General features: G+C 36.9%; 1 protein-coding gene across 1 annotated transcript; it reads left to right on the top strand.

Moving 5' to 3' along the window:
- The first annotated feature begins 1,237 nt into the window (after positions 1–1,237).
- Positions 1,238–20,264, top strand: RPS21 (ribosomal protein S21). The gene is made up of 6 exons (XM_053707118.1): positions 1,238–1,318; positions 9,436–9,512; positions 11,573–11,636; positions 17,966–18,037; positions 19,740–19,795; positions 20,190–20,264. Exons 2-6 carry the CDS (start codon positions 9,463–9,465, stop codon positions 20,197–20,199), a joined length of 252 nt encoding a protein of 83 aa, XP_053563093.1. The 5' UTR covers positions 1,238–1,318; positions 9,436–9,462; the 3' UTR covers positions 20,200–20,264.
- The last annotated feature ends 6,293 nt before the right edge of the window (positions 20,265–26,557 follow it).

Raw genomic sequence — 26,557 nt, 5'->3', positions numbered from 1 at the left:
AACAATGTGGGGACTTTAAGAATACCTGGGACAAGCATAAGGCTATCCTACTAACTAGATAAGTTTATACATTAGGAAATATCAGTCAGACTTGCTTGGCCTATGACTCTGATCAGCCATCAAAATCTATATTTCCATTTGACCACAGTGACAGTTATTGTGTGTAAATAATTTTGGTGAGAAAACCAGTTTGCAAAAAAAGTTGTTTTTTGTTGTTGTTTTTTTTTATGATCGTATTTGGCAGCCAAATAGTAGTGGCATCAAATATACAAAAATAGACCTAGATCAATAGCGTGGGCTCCCTACTTTACAAATATATATAGGTTGCATAGGTAAATAAAAAGGCTCTATTTCAGTTTAAATGGTCTGAAAGCAAAAATGATCCGGTACTTTGGGCAAATGTGTCTTTAGTGAAACCATTTACTTTCTGAAACAATGAAAACGTGCTCCTCCCTTCAACAGACATCCCAACCTGCAAAAACTCATTTCAGGGAGGTGGTTTCACCCGCTATTGTGCCGCAACCCCCCCCCAGTTATATATTGGACACCTTGAAACCCTAAATAAAATAGGGACTTTTCATTAAAGTAGCTTCCCACTAAACTTTAAAGTCACATTTAAAAAGTAGCTTTATTGCACAACCACATACAACAAACCTATTTTCCAGTGATGCTTGTTGAATGCTTATATATTTTAGAATACAAAGTTTAATTACATGCAGTAAATAAGGTTGTAATTGTGTTTTATTTTATTAATACCAATGGGAGCTTTTTGGTTACTGATGCATGCTTTGAGGGTTCTATAAAGTCCCAGCAACTAAAGGCATTCCTTAAAGAAATACTTTTTCAGATTTGGGCCACATTGGATCATGGTACTTGGAATTTCAGGGAGATTGCATTCCATTTGCTGGAATCAGGGAGCCACTATCATAATCAGGGAGAGTTGGGATGTCTGCTTCAAGATCCCCGAGCAAGCCTTTAACCTTAGGCAGATAAGTGCATAAGAAATAATTTTCTATCTCATGTTACAAATAGGGTCAATTTATTCTCTAAAACTTAGAGGAGATTATTACCCGTTAGATAAAGCATTTTTCATTACTCAGTATAGTCACAGACTGTGTGCTACAAACACGAAATTTACTTCACGGAAAACGTCAATTTGCCAGCGATATCTATGGCACTAGGTCTGTTACTATTGGGAACAGTAACATCCGCCAAATAGTTCGTATAACCCGGAAATGTATAATATTCCGCCGTGACGTTAGTCTTTCCGGGCGCCTGTTTCCTCCTCTTTCGTGTCGGCCATTACCCCGAGTAGTAGGTAAGCTCATGGGCTGCGCGGGGAGAGCGCATTTGGAAGGTGTAAAGGCCAGTTACAGAGCACCGTAACCGCTTGTTTAGGTGCGGGAGTTGCATAGGGGTGACCGGGGTAGCTTTACAATATTCAGGCTTGTGTTAGACCTTGTGCGGGAACACGTGGCCGGCGGGACAGGCAGGAAAGGCCGTAGTAAAAAATGCTCGCTAAGGGCTTTCACCCTGAGAGAGACTACACTGTCGTGAGGCTTTACGATTATTAGGATGATAATTATTTTAATAAACAATTGAATATTTTATAGCGTTGTCTGAAATTCGTTATTTGTAGTTTTATTATTGGCATTATATAGTCTATTTGTATTGCTGTCGTGTTTCATTCTCGTATAAAAAAAATCAGAATGTTTAGCAAGCTAGCCACGATAACCCTTTTGCTTAGAAACACAAATCATTTAGTTTATAGTAATGTTACATAACTGAAATCCAGGGTATTAATAGGAATTTGTAAACTTAAAGACAGAACTTATCTGCATACACTGGCAACTAAGGTTTTATTAATGTTGATATTTGCATTGCAGTATTAGCTTCAATGGCAAAATCCTTTGCATGCACTCACGACATACGACTTAAGTGATTAATCTGAAGTTAAATTGATAAATGCCGTTACAAAGTTTCATGCCGTTCCTGTATGGCTATTGGCTAGCTGTGGGCTGTCTGAGCAGCTCAGTGCGGCGAACGCTGCAAACGAGCTTTCAGCATGAAGTATCTGCTACTTTATGACAAAGTCCCCCATATTTGTTCCATTGGTAAATCCTAGCGTTTCACAAACTGTAGGATCTACCATTACTTTTACCCTGTTAGAACGACATGAAACATCCTATCTTCTTATTTTGTGTTTTATACTCTCCTTTTATTGAATGGACAATCTGATCGATCCTGGCCTTGAAATCACGTGATTGCATTGACAATTATGTGATTTCTTTTTTCAAGCGTTTACATTGGAACTTCTTTCCAATGTTCCACACTTGCCCTGGCAAGAAGTGGTTAATGTAGATCAAAGCTTCATGTGAGCTTTTTGTTCTGCTTGCTGTGGTTATTTTGTCATTTTGCAATTTTTTGGTTATGCATTTTCAATGTTACTGACTTGTGTTCAAGTGGTGTTCTTATAGTCTCTGGGATTTGGCAATATTCCATAGTATGTTTTGGAAGATGAGGAAAACGATCCCAGGACAGCTTAAAAAAAAAAAGCAAATGAATATAAATATTAAACGACCGGTAAATACAGTAGATTTGCATAATCAACAAATGCATGATAAAGACAACGCAATAGCTCTTAGTCTGAACTTCAAATGAGTAGGTTTTTTTTTTTTCTGATAAATTTCAAAGATATGACTTTCCTCTACTTCTGTATCATGTGACAGCCAGTCACAAATGCATACCACTCCTGTATTATGTGAGAGCCATTAGCCAATCTCATATACATATATTTGATTTCTTGCACATGCTCAGTGGGAGCTGGTGACTCAGTGTAAATATAAAGATTGTGCACCTTTTTATTAATGAAAGTAAATTGCTCTACCTGAGTCATAAAAGTTTAATTTAACTTGGGTGTCCCTTTTAGGAATAGAGCGATATTTATCTGAGTGGCTGATTTTTTTTTTAGGTCCGATATTTGGAATTTGTGAAATAATTGGTATCGGCCAGTAACTTAGATATTACTGATATGGAGCAAATCAAAAGAAATTTTAGCTCTGTGTACTTCATGGAAACTAGTTTTAAGTGACACAAATCTAAAGCACATACTGTATAAGCTGGACATAGCATCTAAGCATGAGCATCCTGGGAGCTCAGTTACCAACTAACATACCACCAATGGCAGGCCTGTAGATTGACTTGTATAAACAAACATATGATTTGGGAAATAGAAAATTTGATAAGTGGCACTTAAAGCTACATAGTTTCCCTGAAGTACACAGAGCTAAATAACTTTTGATTTGCTCATAGGGGTCAGCAATACATACAATTAATCTACTTGCTAATTGCTGTCACCAATAGAACATTTGTTGCATTCTGATAAATTTTACACATTTGCAAAACAGTTCACTAAAGCTGCTGTATTTGACAATTTTTTTTTAATTGAAAAATTGTATTTTCTCCTTTCATGGGCATAGATAAAAAAACAAAAAAAGATAGTTCAGGCACATCAATTAAATGAACACAACAAACCTTGAGTAGAAAGCTATGCAGTATAGGAGATTAGTTTCTTTATTCTCTAGCAGTGGATAACAATGCTCTGACTATTAGGTGGTGCTGTTGCATGTATAAAACTGCCCATAAGTAGTGACATAATAAACTTATAGTCCAATCCTCAGTACCAGGGATGGTATTTGCAATCCAGTAAGTATGAGCATATTAAAAATTAAAGCAAATAATAAATCTAGCACTGATATTCCAGCATGTCCTTTCTGTACCTGTCAAGTGGCAGAGTGTGTGTATATATATATATATATATATATATATATATATATATATATATATATATATATATATATATATATTTTTTTTTTAAATCCTTATCTATAAAGTATACAGAGTGAGCGTGTTTTTAATGAAGTTGCAGCAATTTATGAAAAAAACAGAAGCCGTTTAACAGGAGAACATGCTGAAATGTTATGCTTTCTGCACTGTTTTCTGCGTAACTGGGAGTATTAAATCGTGGTGTCTAGCCTTGCAGTAGTGACTTAAATTTATTTTATATCAGTGTGCAGTTTAAAAGGGATTAATGCCATTTTCTATGTTTTGGGAAGCCATTTTATAAGTAAATTTTCAAGCACTTTTTTTTTCCCAGTTTAATTTTAATGTTAAAAATTTTAATAAGCATGTTCAGTTTATACCAGACTTGTGTAAAAATTGTTGATTTCTTTTACAAAGATATGACTAGTCCACGGATATTAACCTCCTGCTAACAGGAAGTGGCAAGGAGCACCACAGCAGAGCTGTATATATAGCCCCTCCCTTTCGCCTCCACCCTCAGTCATTCTCTTTGCCTGTGTTATACTAGCAAGACATGGTAAAGTGAGGTGTTAGTTTTTTTTACAGGCAACTAAGGATTTCCGTCAATCATCTTCATTATTCATTTTTTTTTATTCTGGAAAGCGTAGGGGTCAGAAAGCTACGGCTACCTCTTTCTTTTTGGCTGAGAAGTATCATCCGCCTGGCATATGAGACTGCTGGACAGCAGCCTCCTAAAAGAATTAGCACATTCTACTAGGGCTGTGGTTTCCACATGGGCTTTTAAAAACGATGCATCTGTTGAACAGATTTGTAAGGCTGCGACTTAGTCGTCCCTTCACACTTTTTCCAAATTTGATACTTTTGCTTCTTCTGAGGCTATCTTTGGGGGAGAGGTTCTTCAAGCAGTGGTGCCTTCCGTTTAGGTTCCTGTCTTGTCCCTCCCTTTCATGCGTGTCCTATTGCTTTGGTATTGGTTTCCCACAAGTAAGGATGAAATCCATGGACTCGTCATATCTTTGTAAAAAAAAACTAAATTTATGCTTGCCTGATAAATTACTTTCTTTTACGATATGACAAGTCCACGGCCCACCCTGTTCTTTTTAAGACAGTTTTTCTTTTTTTGTAAACTTCAGTCACCTCTGCACCTTTTTTAGCCTTTCCTTTTTCTTTTCCTATACCTTCGGCCGAATGACTGAGGGTGGAGGGGAAGGGGAGGGGCTATATATACAGCTCTGTTGTGGTGCTCTTTGCCATTTCCTGTTAGCAGGAGGTTAATCCCACAAGTAAGGATGAAATCCGTGGACTTGTCATATCGTAAAAGAAAGTAATTTATCAGGTAAGCATAAATTTAGTTTTTTTTTTCAAAACTTTAAATGTACAGAATATCGGCCTGGAAGGCAGTCAATCTATCGGGTCTATCCCTAGTCCCTTTAACTTTCCTCAGAAAGAGACATTTCCAGATTTAGAAAAAGGTCAGCAAAGGGCTACAAAACTAATAAGGGGAATTGGATCATTTAAAGGGACAGTCAACACCAGAATTGTTGTTTTAAAAGATAGATAATCCTTTTATTACCCATTCCCCAGTTTTGCACAGCCACAACGGTAATATTAATTTACTTTTTACCTCTGTGATTACCTTGTATCTAAGTATCTTCTGACAGCCCCCTGATCACATGACATTTTATTTATTATCTATTGACTTTCATTTTAGCCAATTAGTGCAGTGTCTGCCACAATTCACAGGCGTGCTCACAATGTTATCTATATGGCGTACAGGAACTAGCTCTCCCCTGCTGTGAAAAGCAAATACAAAAGCATGTGATTAGAGGCGGCCTTTAAGGGCTTAGAAATTATCATATGAGCCTTCCTAGGTTTAGCTTTCAATTAAGAATACCAAGAGAACAAAGCAAAATTGGTGATAAAAGTAAATTGGAAAGTTGTTTAAAATTACATGCCCTATTTGAAACATGAAAGTTTTTTTTTGGACTTGACTGTCCCTTTAAGGTGAGGTTAGCCCATCTGGGCCTGTTTTCACTAGAAAAAGGGTGCTTGGGAGGTCATATGATTACTTAACTTCTAAGTAGGTTGAACTTGATAGATTTATATCTTTGTTTCAACCTCATCTTGCTGTTAAACCATACATCTCGTGTTGAGTATAGCTATGGTTGGACAAATGCATGCATAAACAAAAGTTAGTTCTATATTTTTTATTTACCATTTGCAGTAGTTGCATTGGGTGCACTCTTGCCAATTAAAATAATTGTCTAAGTCAATAAGGGCCAGGAGTGCTTCAATAACCATCCTTACCTGGCACAAAGTCAAGAACATAATTTTAACTGCATTGAACCCATTTTTTAAATTGTAATTGAAAAAAAGAAATGTCCTTTTTAAAGGGACACTGAACCCAATTTTTTTCTTTCATTATTCAGATAGAGCATGACATTTTGAGCAACTTTCTAATTTACTCCTATTATCACATTTTCTTGGTATCTTTATTTGAAATGCAAGAATGTAAAGTCCAGATGCCGACCCATTTTTGGTGAACAACCTGGGTTGTTCTTGCTGATTGGTGGATAAAGTCATCCACCAATTAAAGTGCTGTCCGGAGTCTGAAACAAAAAAAAGCTTAGATGCCTTTTTAAATAAAGATAGCAAGAGAACGAAGAATAATTGATAATAGGAGTAAATTACAAAGTTGCTTAAAATTGCATGCTCTATCTGAATCACAAAAGAAAAAAAATGGGTTCATTGTCCCTTTTAAGTATGGATACCAAAGTAGCATCACAGGAAGAGCAACTAAGGACCCCTGACAGCAGTCAGACATTGCTAACTTTAATTTTTTTTTTTGTCATATGGCAGGTAATAGGGAAAAAAAACACTTAATATATAATTTATTATTTAAATAGACAAAATCCCCCTGAACTGATACAGCCTCAAGTGATGTCTTCAAACTAAACTCAAGTACTTTGCCTAGTGTCAATTGCTGCTTCAAAAACATCATAATCCTGAGCAACTGTGATATTGGTTTAAAGGGACACTAAACCCAATTTTTTTTTTCTTTCATGATTCAGAGCACTAAATTTTAAGCAACTTTCTAATTTACTCTTATCAAATTTTCTTCGTTCTCTTGCTATCTTTATTTGAAAAGGGCATCTAAACTAAGGAGACACACTTTTTGGTTCAGTACCATGGACAGCACCTGTTTATTGGTACTGTCCAATCAGCAAGGAAAACCCAGGTTGTGAACCAAAAAGGGCCAACTTCTAAATTTATATTCTTGCTTTTCAAATAAAGATAGCAAGAGAATGAATAAAAATTGATAATAGGAGTAAATTAGAAAGTTGCTTAAAAATTGCATCTCTATCTGAATCATGAAAGAAAAAATTTGAGTTCAGTGTTTCTTTAAAGGGACATTAAACACTTTGAGATGGTATATAAAATGATAAATTGTATATAATAAAACAACTCTGCAATATACTTTCATTATTTATTTTGTCCTCTTTGCCTGTAATTCCATTCTGAAATTGTGAGCTTTCCAGTTGCTGTTAGAAATGGAATTGCAGAACACTGTTAAATCCAGCACAACCATTGGCTGCACACTCTAGTGACCTATTTATTACTGACCCTAATTGGCCACAGCAGAGAAGGTAACACAAGTTACAACATGGCAGCTCCCAGTGTTTTATAGACACTAAAACTTTACACTTATTTTGTCACTTTTTAAACAACTAATGAAACTTTAAAAAATACATCTACATGTTAGTCATGGACTTTTCTTTGAATGCATCATTCTATCTAGCATTTATTTAGTGTTTAATGTCCCTTTAAGGCTTTATATTAAAGTGAAGGTAAAGTTTTAGCCTTCATAATTCATATTTAGAATCCTGTTACCCTGTTAAATACAGTCGCTATATTTTTTTTTTTTTAATAAAGATTAGTTATTTCTATCTTTTTAAACATTGATTTTTATTACCCTTTCCTTCCGATTCTCCTCCTAGTCCTTATTTCCGGCTTTAGGAAATAACACTGGCTCCTAAATTTTAAACACATTTGGGCAACCCCTTTTGTATTGTATTATGTCACTGCTGAAGATGGCTCTGTAAACAATCTGGAAGTGTGCTTCAAATAACACATTTATATGTACAATTGTTCTATTACATGCTCAACTGGCATATCTAGAAACAAATCTGACAAATATATATGGATAATGGTAATTTTGTATTATGTCTTTTTCTCCTTTTTTTTTTTTTTCTGTGTTCCCAATGATCAATTTTACCTACTGTAGCATATTACATTGTTTACAGATGGACCCTATACCTTGTTTTTGTCATTTAAAATAGCTGCTTTTGTCTGTATTTCTTCTGAAAATTAATACTTAAAGGGACATGCTACCCAAATGTTGAAACACTTGAAAGTGATGCAGCATAGCTGTAAAAAGCTGACTAGAAAATGTCTTAAGTATTCACACCCATTCACATTGTAAAGGACCTGTAAGCAGCCAAACAGTATGCCTGTCCCGGGACCTGCAAGGAAACGTGCCTCATGCACACGTTATTTCCCTATTTAGTTTAAATAAGTTTACTATGAAATCTCATGAGATCGCAGTAAAACAGTTCATGACCTCAGCACTGCTGATTGGCTGGTGTTCTGTTTTTTTTTTTGTTTTTTATTAACCTACAGCTGGGCAGTAACTTAAATATTTTTTTACACTGGTGAGCTTAGGAAATTGAGGTAAAATATCTTCCATATTTTTTTCATCTTCTAGTTATACTTTCCTGTCAGCTTTTTACAGTTATGCTGCTTTACTTTCAAGTGATTTAGCATGGTAAGTATTATGACCCTTTAAGTACTGGTTATTGAAAAGCTAAGTACTCTTGAAGGTTTTAAAAAAAAAAAAAAAAAAAAAAAAACACGGGGGGGGGTGGGGTGGACACAGATGTACTAAAATGTCAAATTTTTCCGATTCTCTCTAAATATTGGTCACTTTGTGTAAAAAAATAAAAAATAAATAAATAATAAAAAAAAATAGGATTTTGTTTAAATTTGAAAAGAACCTAACATTGGGTTGGGATTTTAATTAAAGGGTCATGAAACCCCAAATGTTTCTTTCATGATTCAGATAGAGAATTCAATTTTAAACAACTTTCCAATTTACTTCTATAATTTAATTTGCTTCCTTCTCTTATTTGCGGAAAGGTTTATCTAGGCAAGCTCAGAAGCAGCAGAGAACCTAGGTTCTAGCTGTTGATTGGTGTTTGCATATATATATTGATTGTGATTGGCTCACCAATGTGTTCAGTTAGAAACCATTAGTGCATTGTTGCTCCTTCAAAAAAATGATACCAAGAGAATGAAACAAATTAAATAGCAGTAAATTAGAAAGTTGTTAAAAATTGTATTTTCTATCTGAATCATGAAAGAAAATTTTTGGGTTTCAAGACCCTTTAACAGGAATGGGTATTTCATATACAAAAATATAATTAAATGAACATCTTACACATTTTATTCTCTGCAGCCGTTATATCAAGTAATTTTAAACACATTATGGATAAACCAATTTTACTGTACGTTGCCCCTTTAAGAGAGATTTTGCTATTCTTTTTGTATTTTCAGGTTGCAGTGTGACATCAAGGTTACAATATGCAGAACGACGCTGGTGAATTTGTGGACTTGTACGTCCCACGTAAATGGTATGTCAAATCTGATTCTTAATGCAAATGTCTGAATAACCTGTATCTACATGATTTAAAGGGACAATAAACACCTTAATTTTATATAGTTTAGTTATGCATTCTCTGAACTTGAAATGCACCCTACTGACTTCTCAATGCTAACTCTGCTTACATATGTGTCCCTAAATGGCTTTAACTTAGAACGTCAATACTATGCATTTTATCGTAACATGACTATGGCCAGTCTTATTTCAGATTATAGAAGAAATAAGACAAATAGTGGTTGCATCTTAGCTACTGAAATGATTGAAGTAAAAAGATGTTTGTTTTAAAAAAATAAATAAAAAAAAGTTGGCTCATATTATAGCAACACTAGAAATCTCTTATTACATGTTTACTGTCCCTTTAACACATTCGCTGCAAAGCTTTTTCACACCACTGCTCTAAAAGTGTACGTAGTTGTTTGCATTCCATGTTTGTAAACACTTGTTTTAGTTTGTTTGGTTTGTTTTTTTTTTTTTTTTGGCCAAAACAAATCATACCCCAAATTACATTATTTCATTTATGTACATGATTCTGTCAGGTGATTGTTGCCATGGTAGGCAAGATAACTACCTGACCTGTGAGCCTTTCCTCTTGTCATCTAAAACTCAGATGACGGATGGCTGCCGTTCCAGTGACAGTCAGTTGCTACCTAGAGGGACATGATAACCCTCATTTTATACACAGAATATATTGGTGTGCCAAATAAGAACTACATAAACTCCTTAAAGGGGCATTGCACACTAGTTTTTTTTTTTTTTGCATAGATGTTTTGAAGATGATCCATTTATATGGCCCACCTGGGAGTTTTTTTGTAAAAATGAATAACATTGTGCTGATTTTCAGACTCCTAGCCAATCCCCAAAGTTCTAGATGTATACTGATATCTGCTTTCTCTTGTTTGTGTAATGGGTCTTTTTAATATGCAGGGGGGGGTGTCCCAGCCTAACCTCATAAACAGTGCTAAACTGGGAGTTTCTAAAGTGTTTTTATATCAGTATTTGTGCTTATTCTTCTTTATAGTAGTGTCTTACATGCAGTTATATGAAAATTGGTGTATAAAAAAAATGTAATCAGATTTTAAAAATCTAGCTGATAATTAGAAAATGGAGCTCCTATAAGGCTAAAATGGGTATAGGGGATAACAAAATTGGATGTACACTTTATTTGGTGGTAAGTTGTGTGTTGGCTTTTTTTTTATGGATAAGACCCTCATTTGTTAACGTATATTTCTACAATGTCATTCTACTCAATGAGCATTAAGTAATAAGTCTTGAAAAAGGCCCTTAAGGGCCGAAGCGAGTTGCCATATACAGATCATCTGCTTGAGTTTTCATATTTGTCATAACATATGTCAATCTGGTAGGCCTTTTAAACACTTATTTTAGCCAGGTAACCACTATTATTACAGTGATCAACTGTCGCTAAAACTACTAAAAGGTGCCCTTAGTTGATGGAGGCTTTTTGTGCTTATTAAAAGCATCTAGAGATTCCATCTCTACAAAATGTTCAATTTATTATAAATTATGCTTATACTTTATACCCCCAAAACACACTCCATTTGAAAGTACAATTACCTTTCAAATTATAGGTCTTGAGGGATTGTGTTTTTTTTTTTGTTTTTTTGTTTTTTAAGGGCCCGATTCCTCTGAGGCTGCCTAACAGTCAGGTCACCACAAAATCCCCTAGAGATGCAGACGGGGCCTGCAATCTGCTTACAGAGCAGGCCCCCTCAGTAGGGCAACGCATAGTCGCCCATCACACTCTGGACTTTGTGCAGAGGGGCAACTGTCGTCTTTCACATACTAGGGGTTAAACAGGGGTCTTCTGCAGTAGAAGTATTCAGTGTGTGATTTCAGTGTGTGATATAGCCTTTTTAAAGGGAGTGGAAATAAAATAATTTGCAGAAGTAAATAACCGAAGAATTGGGGAAAAATTAAACCATTGCAGAATAACAATTAACAAAACAGCCTTGTCTAGCAATGTTTATACATAATTACTTTGTCCCATTGTGACAGTTGGGTTTTTGTCTTTAGCTCTGCCAGCAACAGAATTATTGGGGCAACTGACCATGCTTCTATCCAGATGAATGTAGCTGAGGTAAGTTGTTTGTTTCAAGTAATACACTAGCAATTAAATTGATGGTACTGAAAAAATCTATAATGTTTAAAGTGCCATTATAGTGAAACAATGAAATTATTAAATGCCATAGCGCATTCAATTTTAGGGACGATGTGCAATATTTTTTTTATTTTTATCTAGTATAAGTAATTGGAAACACATTAAGGAGTAACCAATTTTACTATGACCCTGCAAATGGTTAAACACACAACATACCGCTTGGGAGCAACAAAAACCATTGAACTAATCAGTGACAGTCCAATATTTGGCATTACCTGGTGCTATACAAAAAAAATCTCCAGACTGAACCACATGAAACAAAAAGATAACAAAAAATGATTGGTTGAGATCATGCCGAAAAAAGAAATCATATTGTTTGTGACTCACAACTACTGAAATTAAATCTGGATATTTTTTATGTCTATTAGATCAGTGATGATGGGATTTTTTCCCCCCTCTAATGTTGAAATAGCACATTGTTTTGTTTTAGCTGGCAGGTCTGTAAGAGGAACATGCTGTAGACATGTTTATCAGTGATTCTATTTTTGTGCAACTTTTTTTTTTTTTTTTTCCTGTGTAGAAATATTAACCTAAAACATCTAACTCTGGAAAAACAAATTGTTTTAGTTCTGCAACTGGCTGATATGTCTTGGACTGCTGTCCACTAAATTATTTGTAATTATCGTTTTGTCTTTCTTTATTGGTGTCATCCATCCTGTTGCAGATTATTTCCTTGCATATACGCAATAAGTTTATAATTTTGCTTTTAAAATTCTCTCCTTTTTTTTTTTTTTTTTTTTTTTTGACACGATGAGTCCACGGATCATCTTAATTACTAATGGGATATTCACCTCCTGGTCAGCAGGAGGAGGTAAGAGCAGCAGAGCTGTTAAATAGCTCCTCCCATCCCTCCCACCCCAGTCATTCTCTTTGCTTACGTTAGTGATAGGGAGAGGTAAAGTGAGGTGTTAGGATAGATTCTTCAATCAAGAGTTTATTATTTTTAAAGTAGTACAAGATTGTGCTGCTTTGTTCTAGGGTGTAGCCGTAGTCCATATCATTCTCTACAGTAGAGCTTTGGTGACTTTAGAGCAATGGGAACTTGTGGGACATAATTCTCACTGTGCCTCCCATACATTGATGCTTCCCTTATCCTGATGACCTAAGTAAGGTGATTCAGGCTTTATCTTTATCCACAGGGCTATGAGAGGGAGAGGACCTCTTAAACGGGCAGATTTCAAAGGTAAGTGCTAACTTTTTTTATTCTGGGTCTGAAGCAAACAGAGGATTCAGGACAGAGGAAGTATAGCACTATACTGGGACATATAACTCCTATATTTAGATTAAGGAGGATTTTGTGACAGCATGTTAATGGAAGGCACTGGGGCTGAGGAGAGTGGCTTCTGGGGGCACTTAAACCGAGCTGGATTCAAAGGAGATATTCCCTATAACAGAGAGGGCTAAACCACTTAATATATTTTTATATTATTGTAAGTTCGCTGGCTCAATCCCCTGTACAAGCTTTATATGTAATGCACATTTTATACCTTTCATTTGGTATTACAATTTGCCCCCAGGTTCAAAGAAGGGTTCAGTTAATATCTCCCGGTAGGCTATCTCTAAGATAATGATGGCGACCGGAAGAGTGTATATTACGCCCAAGAAGGGCGGGGTTAAGTTTGGCGACGTTTTTCAGCGGCGCAATTTCCTATCTCTGAGTTTAACTATACTGCAATCTATGAGATGTGAGTTATCACGCCCACGAAGGACGGAGCAATGTTTGGGGCCGACTAAGCCTACACTTGCTCTTCCGTTCATCGGAAGTTAGAACGTTTTTTGGGAGAAAAGTTCTTATTCCTTTCTAACTCAGTATTTACTCTTAGGTGGGTCCGGATAGCGCTACAGCTGCGCTCAGGATCTATTTAGAATCTAAGTCATGCCTTTTTTTTTTTAGGTACATGAAGTCCTAAGGGTGTATGAGTATTAGGAGGGCACCTCAGCAAGTTTTGACTGAGGTTTCAGTCGGTTCTTCAATGTTTGCGTGCTAGTCTAAGCACACTTCTGCACACAAGGATAAAAAGTTACTGTTAAAAACGTTACTATCTCTTTAAATTTAAAAAAGTAACTATTTTTTTGTGTTCTTGTTCCATCCTAACACACAAAAGATGGATTAAACAAATAAACAGTGAATTTCTTTTAATAAAGATTAACAGATAAAAACGTTACTGTCTCTTTAAATTTTAATCTGTTAATCTTTATTAAAAGAATTTCACTGTTAGTTTAATCCATCCTTTGTTTTAGGATGGAACAAGAACACACAAAAAATGAGTTACTTTTTAAATTTAAAGAGACAGGTAACGTTTGTCAATTTTTATTAAAAATAAATAAATTATTTCCTTTCTGAACCTTCTTCTCCTAAAGTTTTTTTTGCCATTTGGGAGTCTGTTGACTATGGGCAATCTATGCCCCAAATTTTCTCCTATAGTGTCCCACAAAATGTTATGGCCCACATGCAGTGCCCTGCGCTTCCTCTAACACTCCATTTGGAGTTACTTTGCATTTCATACATTATAGGTTTTACCACGAGGTAGAAAACATTACTAGAAGAATTATTTTCAATCATTTAGGGTGATTGATTCAGTAGTTGCTATCCCAACTGTTTCTTCCCTGTTAACGGAAAGAGGAAGATACTTCGGGATTATCTGAGAGAGAATTCTCAGACTCAAGTGGAATAATATCTTTATTTGATCCTGAGGTTGTTTTTCTCTTTTTTTAGCTTGATCGCCTCCATTTGTTAATTTAGGAGGTTTTAGCTACCCTGGGCAACGCCAACACTATCTTAGTGCGTCCAGTAAGTTATTAGGAATGGAAGAGACCGCATTCCCTATATTTAAAAATATATTTTCCATAGCCGTCTTAGCTAAGGAGGCTGGGCAAACATTCACTAGGGTCGAAGTAGTAGTTTCCAGCTTAGCTAAGAGAACTACGATACCCTTAGAGGATAGTTGGGTTACAAGATCCTATGGACAAGAATTAGAAAAGGGATGTACACCAGGGCTTATAATGGCAACCAGCTGTGTACATTGCTACCGTCACTAGTGCGACGGCATATTAGCCTGATGCTACTAAGTCAGAAACTCCCCGGATAAAGATCCAGGATAGGATAAAAGCTTTTGAGTTGGCTAATTCCTTTATTTCAAATTCTTCCCTTCAAGTTATCAAACTGGGAGCATAGGTTTCAGGGTTCTCTGTTCCAGCTCACAGAGTCTTATGGTTAGAACTTTGTTCTACGGATGTATGCTCTAAGTCTAAGCTTTTAGCAATTCCTTACAAGGGGAAGACCTTGTTGGGATCTGGCTTGACGAAAGTAATATCTTTTGGAATTTAAAGAATTAAAAAAAAAAAAAAAAAGCCTGCTGTTGAATCAAACACAGCGTGAAGGACTTGCCCCCGATCCAGGACTGGATCTTGTAGAGGGCAGACTTTCCGTCTTCGCTCAGGCTTGGGTTCGAGATGTTTAGGATCCCTGGGCAATAGAAAATAGTGTCCCAGGGACATAAATCAGTTCAGTTTTCCTTCCAGAGGCAGGTTTCTGTTTTCAAGATTATCTGCAGATCAGATAAAAGGAGAGGCATGCTTACACTGCGTAGGAGACCTTTTCAGACCTGGGAGTGATTGTTCCAGTTCCACTACGGGTACAGGGTCTGGGTTTTTTGTCCCAATCTGTTTGTGGTTCCCAAAGAAGAGGGAACCTTCAGACCACTTTTAGATCTGAAGAGTCTAAACAAATTTCTTAGTGTACCGTCCTTCAAGATTAAAACTATTTGTTCCATTCTTTACTTGATCCAAGAGGGTCAATTTATGACAGCAGTGGATTTAAAGGACGCGTACCTTCATGTGCCATTCTCAGGAATCGTCTCAAGATTCTAAGGTTTGCCTTTCTGGACAAATGCTTCCAGTTTGTGGCTCTTCCTTTCGGTCTTGCCACAGCTCTTAGATTTTTCACAAAGGCTCTGGGATCACTGTTGGCGGTGCTTCAGTTACGGGGCATTGCAGTGGCGCTCTATCCTGGCCTAGGCGCCATCCTTACAGCAAGCAAGATGTCACATAGACATGGTATTATCCTTCCCGCGATCTCACGGGTGGAAGGTAAATTTGGAAAAGAGTTACTCAGTCCCATTCACAAGGGTAACTTTCTGAGGAACCATAATAGATTCCATATAAATGAAGATTTTTCTGACAGAATGTCAGGACATCAGATTGATACTTGTCTAGTCATTCAGTCCACTCCTCATTCTTCAGTGGCTCAGTGCATGGAGGTAATCAGGCTGATGGTGGCGGAAATGGACTTTATCCCGTTTGCTCAGTTTCATCTCAGATCTCTGAATTTAAGCATGCTCCGGCAATGGATCAGAGATTATACAGATTTGTCTCCTCGAATACTACTGGAGCAGGAGACAAGGGATTCTCTGGATCATCGATCCCAGGGAACCTGCTTTCGCAAACCATCTTGGGTGATTGTGACAGACGCCTGCCTTCTAAGGTGGGGAGCAGTCTGGGGTTCCCTAAGGGCTCAGGGGGTTTGGACTCACCCAGTGTCTGTTCTTCCTATAAACCATTATGGAGCGGAGAGCGATCTACAATGTTCTTCTGGCCTCAGTTAGCCTCGGTCCAGTTTCTCAGGTTCCAGTCGAACAAAATGTCAGTAACTTCAATTGTCAGGGAGGAACGAGGAGTTCCTTGGCGATGACAGAGGGGTCAAAAATAATTCAGTGGGCGGTGGCCCATTCTTGCTGCCTGTCGGCGATCCACATCCCAGGAGTGGACAACTGGGAGATGGATTTTCTGAGCAGGTAGACGTTTCATCTGGGGGAGTAGGAACTCCATCCGGAAGTGTTATCCAGTTTTTTCCTCCGTTGGCTTTTCTTCCTCGGGTCATTGCTCAAATCAAGCAGGAGAGGTCATCGGTGATCCTCATAGCACCGGCTTAGCCTCGCAGGACTTGGTATGCAAATCTGGTGGACATGTCATCTCTGCCACCTTGGAGTCTTCCGTTGAGGAAGGACCTTCTAATCAAGGGCTCCTCCTCTCAGATCTGGTTTCTTTGAAACTGTCTGCTTGGAGATTGAACGCTTACTATTATCCAAGCGGGGTTTTTTCTGACTCGGTCATTGAGACCATGTTTCAAGCTCGTAAGCCTGTCACTGGAAAAAAATATCATAAATATCTCTATTGATGTGAATTCATGGGCTACTCACGGAGTAGAGTTAGGATTCCTAGAATGTTGTCTTTTCTCCAAGAGGGTTTGGAGAACGTTTTATCGTCAAGTTCCCTTAAGGGTCAAGTTTGTCTTTGTCTGTTTTGTTATACTAACATCGGGCAGATGTACAATCATTTTGTCAGGCCTTGGGCAGGATCAGGCCTGTGTTCATACCAGTTACTCCTCCATGGAGTCTGAATTTAGTTCTCAGAGTCCTTCAAGGGGCTTTGTTTGAGCCTATGCTTCCCTTAGATATTAAGTTGTTATCTTGGAAAGTTTTATTTCTTGTTGCCATTTCTTCTGCTTGGAGAGTGTCAGAACTCTCGACATGACAGCTACGGCTGCTTCTCTCTTTTTGGCTGAAGAGTATCATATGTTTTGCATATGAAGCTGCTGGACAACAGCCTCCCGAGAGAGTTATGGCTCATTCCGTTAGGGCTGTTGCTTCTTCATGGGCGTTCAAAAATGAAGCTTCTGTGGATCAGATTTGCAAGGCTGCAACTTTGTCCTCTCTTCACAATTTTTCAAAGTTCTTTAAATTTGTCTCTTTTGCTTCGACTGAGGCCGTTTTTTTTGGGAGAGGTTCTTCAAGCAGTGGTTCCTTCTGTTTATGTTCCCTGTCTTGTCTCTCCCGTATCATCTGTGTACTCTAGCTTGGGTATTGAATCCCATTAGTAATTAAGATGATCCGTTGACTCATCGTGTCTTAAAAAAGAAAATCTGGTAAATGTATTTCTTTTTTGACACGAGTCCACGGCCCACCCAGTTTTTGTAGACAGGTTGTGGGTTATGTAAACTTAAGACACCTTTGCACCTTGGCTTTTCATTTCTCATCCTAACTTTGGTCGAATGACTGCAGTGGGAGGAGCTATTTAACAGCTCTTCTGTGGTGCTCTTTGCCTCCTGCTGACCAGGAGATGAATATCCCATTAGTAATTAAGATGATCCGTGGACTCATCGTGTCAAAAAAAGAAATAAATTTATCAGGTAAGCATAATTTATTATTTTTTTTGTGTAATTTTTTTTTTTTTTTTTTCTTTCTTTCCAGCTTGAAAAGACCACTGGTAGATTCACTGGCCAGTTCAAAACTTATGCTATTTGCGGGGCTATTCGCAGGATGGTAAGCTTCAATTCATGTGCTAACATGGCTTTCAGTACCTTGCAGACTGTCCAGTAGCTTTATTGAATGTTTAGTGTTGCAGACTTTCATTTGTTTTAAATATATGAAAGCTCAACGTTGAGGCCCTTCTAATATGTGTGTTTAGCTGGTTACGGTCTTCGGTTGGGGGTTACTTCCTGTTATTCCTTGATTTACTGACCATGAGTATTTGTACCTAACCAGCTCGGCATAAACTTGCAGACACATGCACTTCCTGCATGAAGGTTTTTTTTATTTTTTATATTTCATTATAGCACTGGTAAGTTCTAGCGTTTTTAAAAACACTAGGATTTACCATCACTTTAGGTGTCCTTTTAAATCTCAATATCAGTTTGCTTCATCCCAGGCATTCTTGAATACCTTTACTGTACCGTTCAGCATGATCTGTAAGGATTGTGCCATCCTCTGTTGGTTATAGTTTCTGAATTGTAAAATTATCATAGGTTTTAATATAAAGGTTAACAGTAAATTAAAGTGAAGTTAAAAGCCTTTTCAATTTAAAGGGATATGAAACCCCAAAATTTTCTTTCTTGATTCATATAGAACATAAGTCTAAACTTCTTAATTTTATTTCTATTATCCAATTTTCTTCTGTTGGTATAATTTTTTTGTTTAATAGCAGTGATTTAAGCTCTGGAGCACTATATTGCAGCAGTTTTGCAAGAATGTTATCCAGTTGCAAAAGCACTAGATGACATCACTATTTCCTACTATGTAGTTCTCTGTCTAGATAACTACCTAAGCATACCATGGGATCGTCGCAATAGAAGTAAATTGGAAATTTTTTTTTTTTTTTTTTTTTTTTTTTTAATTGTATGAATCGCAAAAGAAAATTTTTGGGTTTCATATCCCTTTAAGCAGGGGCCATCAATCTTGCCTCTCCAGATGTTTTAAAACTACATTTCCCATGATGCTCAGCCAGCTTAAAGTGTCTGAGCATCATAGGAAATGTAGTTCCAAAATCTCTGGAGAGCCAAGGTTGATGACCCCTGCCTTTAAGGAACGTGGAAACAGGATATATCGTCAGTAACCAGCGAAAGTGTACTTGCATTTGCCTGTTGCAGAAAAGAAGCATGCACAGGTATTCTCTACCTGGTGGCAACAAGCTAGTGTGCTCTGTTTGATGGCCCAGACAATATAACCTCATCCCGTATCTGCATAATTCCCTGCCTACTCTTAAAGGGAGCTGCAGGCATATGCTGGTCCAGAGCATTAAAGGGACAGTCAAGTCCAAAATAAACTTTCATGATTCAAATAGGGCATGTCATTTTAAACAGCTTTCCAATTTACTTTTATCACCAATTTTGCTTTGTTCTTTTGGTGTTCTTAGTTGAAATCTAAACCTAGGTAGGCTCATAGGTGAATTTCTTAGACCTTGAAGGCTGCCTCTTATCTAAATGCATTTTGAGTTTTTCACCACTAGAGGGCGTTAGTTCATGTGTCATAGATAACATTGAGTTCACGTACATGAAATTACCTAGGAGTAAGCACTGGCTAAAATGCAAGTCTGTCACAAGAACTGAAATAAGGGGGCAGGCTAAAAACTTTAAAATTCTGGTGTTGACTGTTCCTTTAAATGCCATTCACCAGGTCAGCCGCGCTAGTCCTCCTACCCAGCTGTGCCTTGTTCTGATCACTTATTTATGCATTTTTTCCTATGCAGGGTGAATCAGATGACTCCATCCTCAGACTGGCAAAAAATGATGGCGTTGTTTCAAAGTAAGTTCTATTCTTGTACCTTTTTTTTTATTATTTGCATTTCAGGGACATGTCTTTTAAAAAGCCTGTTGATCTCATTTGTTGTGGGAGTTAGGGACAGATATTCATGAGCTCCTTCTCTGACAAATCAGACATGTTTAATTTTGCAGAGTACGGGATATGAAGACTGATATGCACTCCAAACTCTGGCTGCAATGGAAAAAAAATTAGTTGTAAATTTCTAAAAGCCACTAATTGTTGTGACCATACCCTTTTGTAAGGGGCATTGCCAGGTGCACTACAGTCTGCAAGAAGCAATATAGACAGTATTTGTCCCATAAATTTGTGCTTTGAAAGAAAGTTTTTAGTTTGTTTACATGTAACACATTTTTCTTTTTCTATTTCTTTCCTGTAGGAACTTCTAAGAAATGGCATATGTGACAATTGGATTCTTAGGGGAAAAAAAATAAAAATAAAGAAATTAAAAAAATGCTTGAGTTTTTGCCTTTTATATACAAACTTTTTATTATTGCAATTCTAGTTAGAAAAGTACATTCTCATTTTGTTAGAGAATATAATTTTAGCACTAGTGACACTACAAAGCTAAAAGTACTGCTTGGGATTTGTAGAGCACTGCTGGTCATTAGTGGACACCATCGCTGATCCAGTCAGAAGAGCTAGTAGCACAGGTGGGTCATAACAAATTAGTGTTATTTTATCACTATAATGTCCCCCCTCAGTGAGTGAATGTATCATGCACCCACTTTTTGCCTTAGTGGATTATTCGTTGTCAAAGCGTTGATTGGCAGAGGTAAGGACAGCGTATATTTCATTCATTGGCAAGACAATGATAGCAGTAGGATATATCTTTAAAAAGGGTTATTTCAAATTATATATATTTTTTTCTTTAGCTGTCTTGCCAAATGTCTTAGTTGGGGAGGGGGGATATTCACTTCTCTTCTTGGCACTATTTTCATTTGTTTTATTAATTGTGACAGGTTGTGTATAACATTTCTTCAGAATTGCGGAAGAACCCAAATTATCTCTGATATAAGAAGTGACGATAGATGTCTTAAGTTTTTAATATCCAGTTAAACTTTTTACCTGCTCCAGCAAACCTAGAATCCTCTCAAGTTGGATGACCTAACTACATTGTCAGGTGGTTATCTCTTGTTTTCGAAAAACTGGCAAAGGGACTGGTTACTTGAACCTTTGACTCATAAGGAATGTCATAGCTTTCAACTATTCAAAGTCAGACTTTTGTGTATTAAGTGCTCAAATACCGTTGATAACTGCTGTTGAATCTGCAGTACCTTTTATGCAAAAAGGCTTTGTATATTTCACTGCTAAACTATTTTATTTCTGAGCCATTCATGATCCCTATATTGGGACTTTCGTGCTTGAATATTACTGTATATACAGACACTTCCACAACCCAGGATTTCACTTTTTTTTTTGTGTTAGGAGGGGGTTGATAAATCTTTGACTACACGCTCTTACCCATGAACAGAATATCGTAGTACAGAAATAAAATAACCCTTACGTTAACTGTTCACTGCTAATGTAGGCTCTTGGACCCAAATATAAACAGTATGTTGCTAGTTATAAGGTGATATTTTACAGTGGCATTCACTGTTATAAAGGCTTGAAACCATTTGTATGAACAGTGGGCTTTTCTTTCCAATAAGCAGTCTTTGGACACACCAAAATCAAACGTGGATGCATTCCTTTACAATGTGCGACTAAGACTAGTCATAATCTTGCTGGAAAGCTTGGGCAGGGGTGACCACATACTAACTGCATGTAAGCTGCGCATTACATTTTTCTTTTTTAATGTGGTTCACTGCTACGCACTAGCTGAAAGTCTACATATTGGTAACCACTACTTAATTCTGATAGAGATTGCCTACTTGATCATTGAGAATCAAAGCTTTTAGAATATAACTTTTTATTGGAAATTAAAAATGGGGAAAGAAAAAAATGTAACTTCTAGTTTAATATATTCGGTATTGTAATATCCTACATTTAATTCATATAAATCATCAGTTATATTCTGCTTGTAACAACTATTGAATTTTTAACCTCAGTAGGAATGAAAATCACTTAGCACCTGATTTGCTACATACGATAGATATGTGCTACTACAGCCATAGATCACAATAAATAGCAGGTGCTATTATAAAGGTGTTACTGAGTATATTCCTCAGTGATTATAGTTGCTACAATGAAAATTGGTCACAGCAAAGAAACAGATATCCCCTGATGCTCCCCTATTACACACACATTAGGTTAGAACCACAGTGTACGTTTACTGAGTTAAGGAATATATGTTACTTTCTTTGGAGAGGGGTTAGAGGAAGATGCATCTTATGACACTTATGTACTCCAATAATTTAGTCATTTTGAAGACATTTTTGAGCACAGAATCAAACAATACATCAGCTGATCTAAGGGGGTCATTTACCAGTTATTCTGTACATTTTTAAGATAATTTGCAGGGAAAAGGTGTCTCTGTGTGTTTGTATAATGTTACTCCTGTGCGAAGCACTGAATAGTACAATGATTTAGTCAGTATGCAGCACCCCTTCCCTTTAAACTAATGAAACATACATGAATAAATTATTAGAGGATTTCAACAAGTAGTGCCATTAATTCAATTCCTTTTATTAGTCTACCTATCTTTCTTTCTAAAGACATGGTGAGTCCACGGATCATCTAATTACTATTCGGAATATCACTCCTGCTCAGCAGGAGGCAACAAAGAGCACCACAGCAAAGCTGTTAAATATCACCTTCCTTCCAACCCCAGTCATTCTCTTTGCCTATGTTAGAGCAAGGAAGTGGTAAAGTTAGGTGTTTGAAAAGGTTCTTAAAGGGACAGTCTAGGCCAAAATAAACTTTCATGAGTCAGAGCATATCATTTTTAAACAATTTTCCAATTTACTATTATCACCAATTTTGCTTTGTTCTCTTGGGATTCTTAGTTGAAAGCTAAATCTAGGAAGTATATATGCTAATTTCTTAGACCTTGAAGGCCACCTCTAATCTGAAAGCATTTTGACAGTTTTTTCACCTCTAGAGGGCTTTAGTTAATGTGTTTCATATAGATAACATTGAGCTCAGGCATTGGAAGCTCCTAGGAGCATGCACTGATTGGCTAAAAATGCAAGTCTGTCAAAATAACTGAAATAAGGGGGCAGTTTGCAGAGCCATAGATACAAGGGTAATCACAGAGGGTTAAAAGTATATTATAACTGTGTTGGTTAAGCAAAATTGGGGAATGGGTAATAAAGGGATTATCTACCTTTTTAAACAACAAAAATTCTAATGTTTACTGTCCCTTTAAGGACAGGGTTTTTTGTTATAAACTTCAGACACCGCTGCACCTTGTTGCTTTCTTTCTCTCCTTTGCTCCATGGGCACTGGTGGAGTAGTAGGTTGAATAGGTACAGTATGTGCAGACCCTAGAAGCAATTTTCTCTATTGTTTTGTACTCTGCAGTAGGAAGTGATCACAATTACTTATTGAGCAATATTTGACATATGTGGTATAACTGAACCCGATTTTTTTTCTTTTGTGGTTCAGATAGAGCATGCAATTTTAAGCAACTTTCTAATTTACTCCTATTAATTTTTCTTCGTTCTCTTGCTATCTTTATTTGAAATAAAAGCCATCTAAGCTTTTTTGGGTTAAGAACTCTGGACAGCACTTTTTGATTGGTGGATGGATTTTTTCCACCAATCAGCAAGGACAACCCAGGTTGTTCACCAAAATGGGCTGGCATCTAAACTTAGATTCTTGCATTTCAAATAAAGATACCAAGAGAATAAAACATTTTTTGATAATAGGAGTAAATTAGAAAGTTGCTTAAAAAAAATCATGCTCTATCTGAATCACAAAAGAAAAATTTTGGGTTCAGTGTCCCTTTAAGGAGAAGCACTAATTGACATGGGGTTTTGGCTGCACCTGTAAATTTTACACAGTATGGAAATACACATGCATATTGGAGGAGGGTTTTGAATTTGAAGATCTGATGAGGTTTCAGTAAATGAAGTCCAGGATTTAATTTAAAATGTGGAGCTAAATTTGGACTGCCTCTATACAAATGGACCCTTTAAGAAAAAAAGCTGAGTAGAAATGGATATAAAAATGTTTCTCATCTACCAGTAACACCATCACTTACCACGAGGATTACATAAAAAAAAAAAAACCTAATTTCATGTTACTTGTTTGGAATTCATTAATAAATTAAATGCTGCTCTCATAAAGTGTTGCAGAACCCTAATAAATCTTCTCATTTAATATAAAAGAGAGAAAAGATTGGTGTTAATCCAACAAAGGCAATCTTTACAGAAAGACTGGAAATCATTTCAGCAAGATCCAGATTTTAAAATATGATGGACAATTCAAGAAAAATATGCTTTCTTTCCAGAAGGAACTATTGGCGTTCAAACTCCAGATGATAAAGACAGAATGGACTATGACTGATAATGTCCATGGCTGGTCACAGATTAAGTTCTAGATTAAATTTTAAAAAAAAATTTAAGATTCATTTTTTTTTTTTTTTCTTCTTGAATTATAACAATGTAGGAGAGTAAGGGGGATGAATGGACTGTATATTATTATTACTATAGGGATTTGCTTACTGCTAACTGATTTATAACTGAGTTGTAAATTTATTTGATGCTTTTTTCTTTCTTTTTTTCTATGTTGTATTGTTGAAGATGTCTTATTTTTATTTGTATATGTGATACTTAAATCTCAATAAAAATAATTATTAAAAAAAAATAATTAATATTTAGGAAATGGAAGTGTAGCAGACGTGTCATTGAGTGACACTGAATATTATGAAACTTCAAATAGTGATTCATCGGGTTTAGATCTAGAGGCAGATCAGATGTCAAACATGCATACACTTAGTGTTGGTTCTAATAATCAGTCAAAATACTAGGTTTCTACATTACGCCCCATTCTAAAAGAAAAAAAAGTACATAGAGGGGAGCGAAAAAGAAACGGGGAATCACGGTATCCACAGAGAAAAAAAAAAATTTCATGAGTGATCCTTGTGATTATAGCCATGTTTCCAAATTGGATTTTCTTGAATGGTGTTATCATCAATGATTTGGAGCAGTTATCCAGATTGGGAGATAGTGATTGCAAATATTGTCTCTCAACTCCAGTCCTCAGGACCCTTAAAGGGATAGTTAACACCAAAAATGTTATTGGTTTAAAAGATAGATAATCCCTTTATTACCCATTCCCTGGTTTTATATAACTAACACTATTATAGAAATATACTTTTTACCTCTGTAATTACCTTGTAGCTAAGCTTCTGCTGACTGCCTCCTTATCTCAGATCTTTTGACACTGTCATTACAGGCAATTAGTGCTGACTTTTAAATAACTTCATGTGCATGAGCACAATGTTATCTATATAAAACACATGAACTAATGCCCTCTAGCTGTGAAAAACTGAAATGCAGAGGGCAGTCTTCAAGGGTTTAGAAATTAGCATATGTCCCTACTTAGGTTTAGCTTTCAACTAAGAATAACAAGAGAACAAAGCAAATTTGATGATAAAAGTAAACTAGGAAGTTGTTTGAAATTACATGCCCTATCTGAATCATGAAAGTTTAATTTGGACTTTACTATCCCTTTAACAGGACAGATATTCATTATATCTTAACTAGAGCACAGGTGAAGAAAATCATCTGAAGGGTGAGAGCAGGTTGGTAACCATTGTTACTGATCAGCTGATTTCTTTCACCTATCTATAATGAATATCTGGCCTGTTAAGGGTCCTGAGGACTGGAGTTGAGAAACACTGATCTAGACCTTACTACTTTCAAAACAGTACTTTCTGCCCTGTTCAGGCTAGATGTACATCAGACTGTTGAGACTCAACTAACTAGGATGAGTCATTCCATACGTCAAGAGAATAATGGTACTTTTGCAGATTATAAAGATAATTTAACTATTGCACATTATTATAGCCCTCAAAAAGTTGCAGAAGAATAGGGATATAGTCATACATGACTCAAATAAGTGGGCAATGTAGTTATTTTGAATAGAAATTACTATATTGTGGAATCAAAATGACAACTTGCAGATAAAAACATTTATTGGGGGGCGGAGCCTAGCCACGCAGGGTGATGGCTGCTTAAATCTTGGCTCCTAAGCTCCATGCCCGATTAATACCTAAATAAAGGGGTTTATGCTTCACAAACTTTAATACTATCGCAGGCAAGGACAACCTACAATACACAGCACCTACTGAGAGGGAGAGGAGACAGCTGCTGGCAAACATCCTCTGAACGCAACCAACTTGGATCTCAAGGCCTACTCTAGACATCGGCCTCACTTCAGAACAGCCACCGCGCTTACAGGCAGCACAGAGCCCGAGACAAAGAGATCTACCCCATATCCGGCATAAAATGTGTCGGAAGGGGACCGGCATCGTACCTCAGTGCACCTGGAGAAGAGTTAGTCGAGTCCCACCGGAGCCGTGCGCCGCGGCTGGCGGGCATTACCTCAGACAGCATGAGTGCAGAGACACTGGCAGAAGGGACAAGAGGACATCCGGAGCGGCAGGCAGGTCGACAGGAGTATAACAGGAGATGCCTATCGGAACCATGCCATGCGGTCACAACGTCTGGTAAGCAGCTAGGCCTTTCACACGCAGACCACAGCTTGGGAGACAACTTTATTATATTTGGGGACCCTTTTGCTCCGGCAGGGCTGAATGATGAACAGGACTTACATACTACTAGGCTGAAGTTTCTG

The sequence above is a fragment of the Bombina bombina genome, chromosome 1 (assembly GCF_027579735.1).
Source record: "Bombina bombina isolate aBomBom1 chromosome 1, aBomBom1.pri, whole genome shotgun sequence".
NCBI classification, from domain to species: Eukaryota; Metazoa; Chordata; class Amphibia; order Anura; family Bombinatoridae; genus Bombina; species Bombina bombina.
This window is presented reverse-complemented; position numbering and strand designations above follow the sequence as displayed.

Coding starts and splice junctions, on each gene's coding strand:
- RPS21 (XM_053707118.1), top strand. CDS start 9,463: ATGCAGAACGACGCTGGTGAATTTGTGGACTTGTACGTCCCACGTAAA. Junction 9,513..11,572: donor TTGTACGTCCCACGTAAATG/GTATGTCAAATC, acceptor TTTTGTCTTTAG/CTCTGCCAGCAACAGAATTA. Junction 18,038..19,739: donor GCGGGGCTATTCGCAGGATG/GTAAGCTTCAAT, acceptor TTTCCTATGCAG/GGTGAATCAGATGACTCCAT.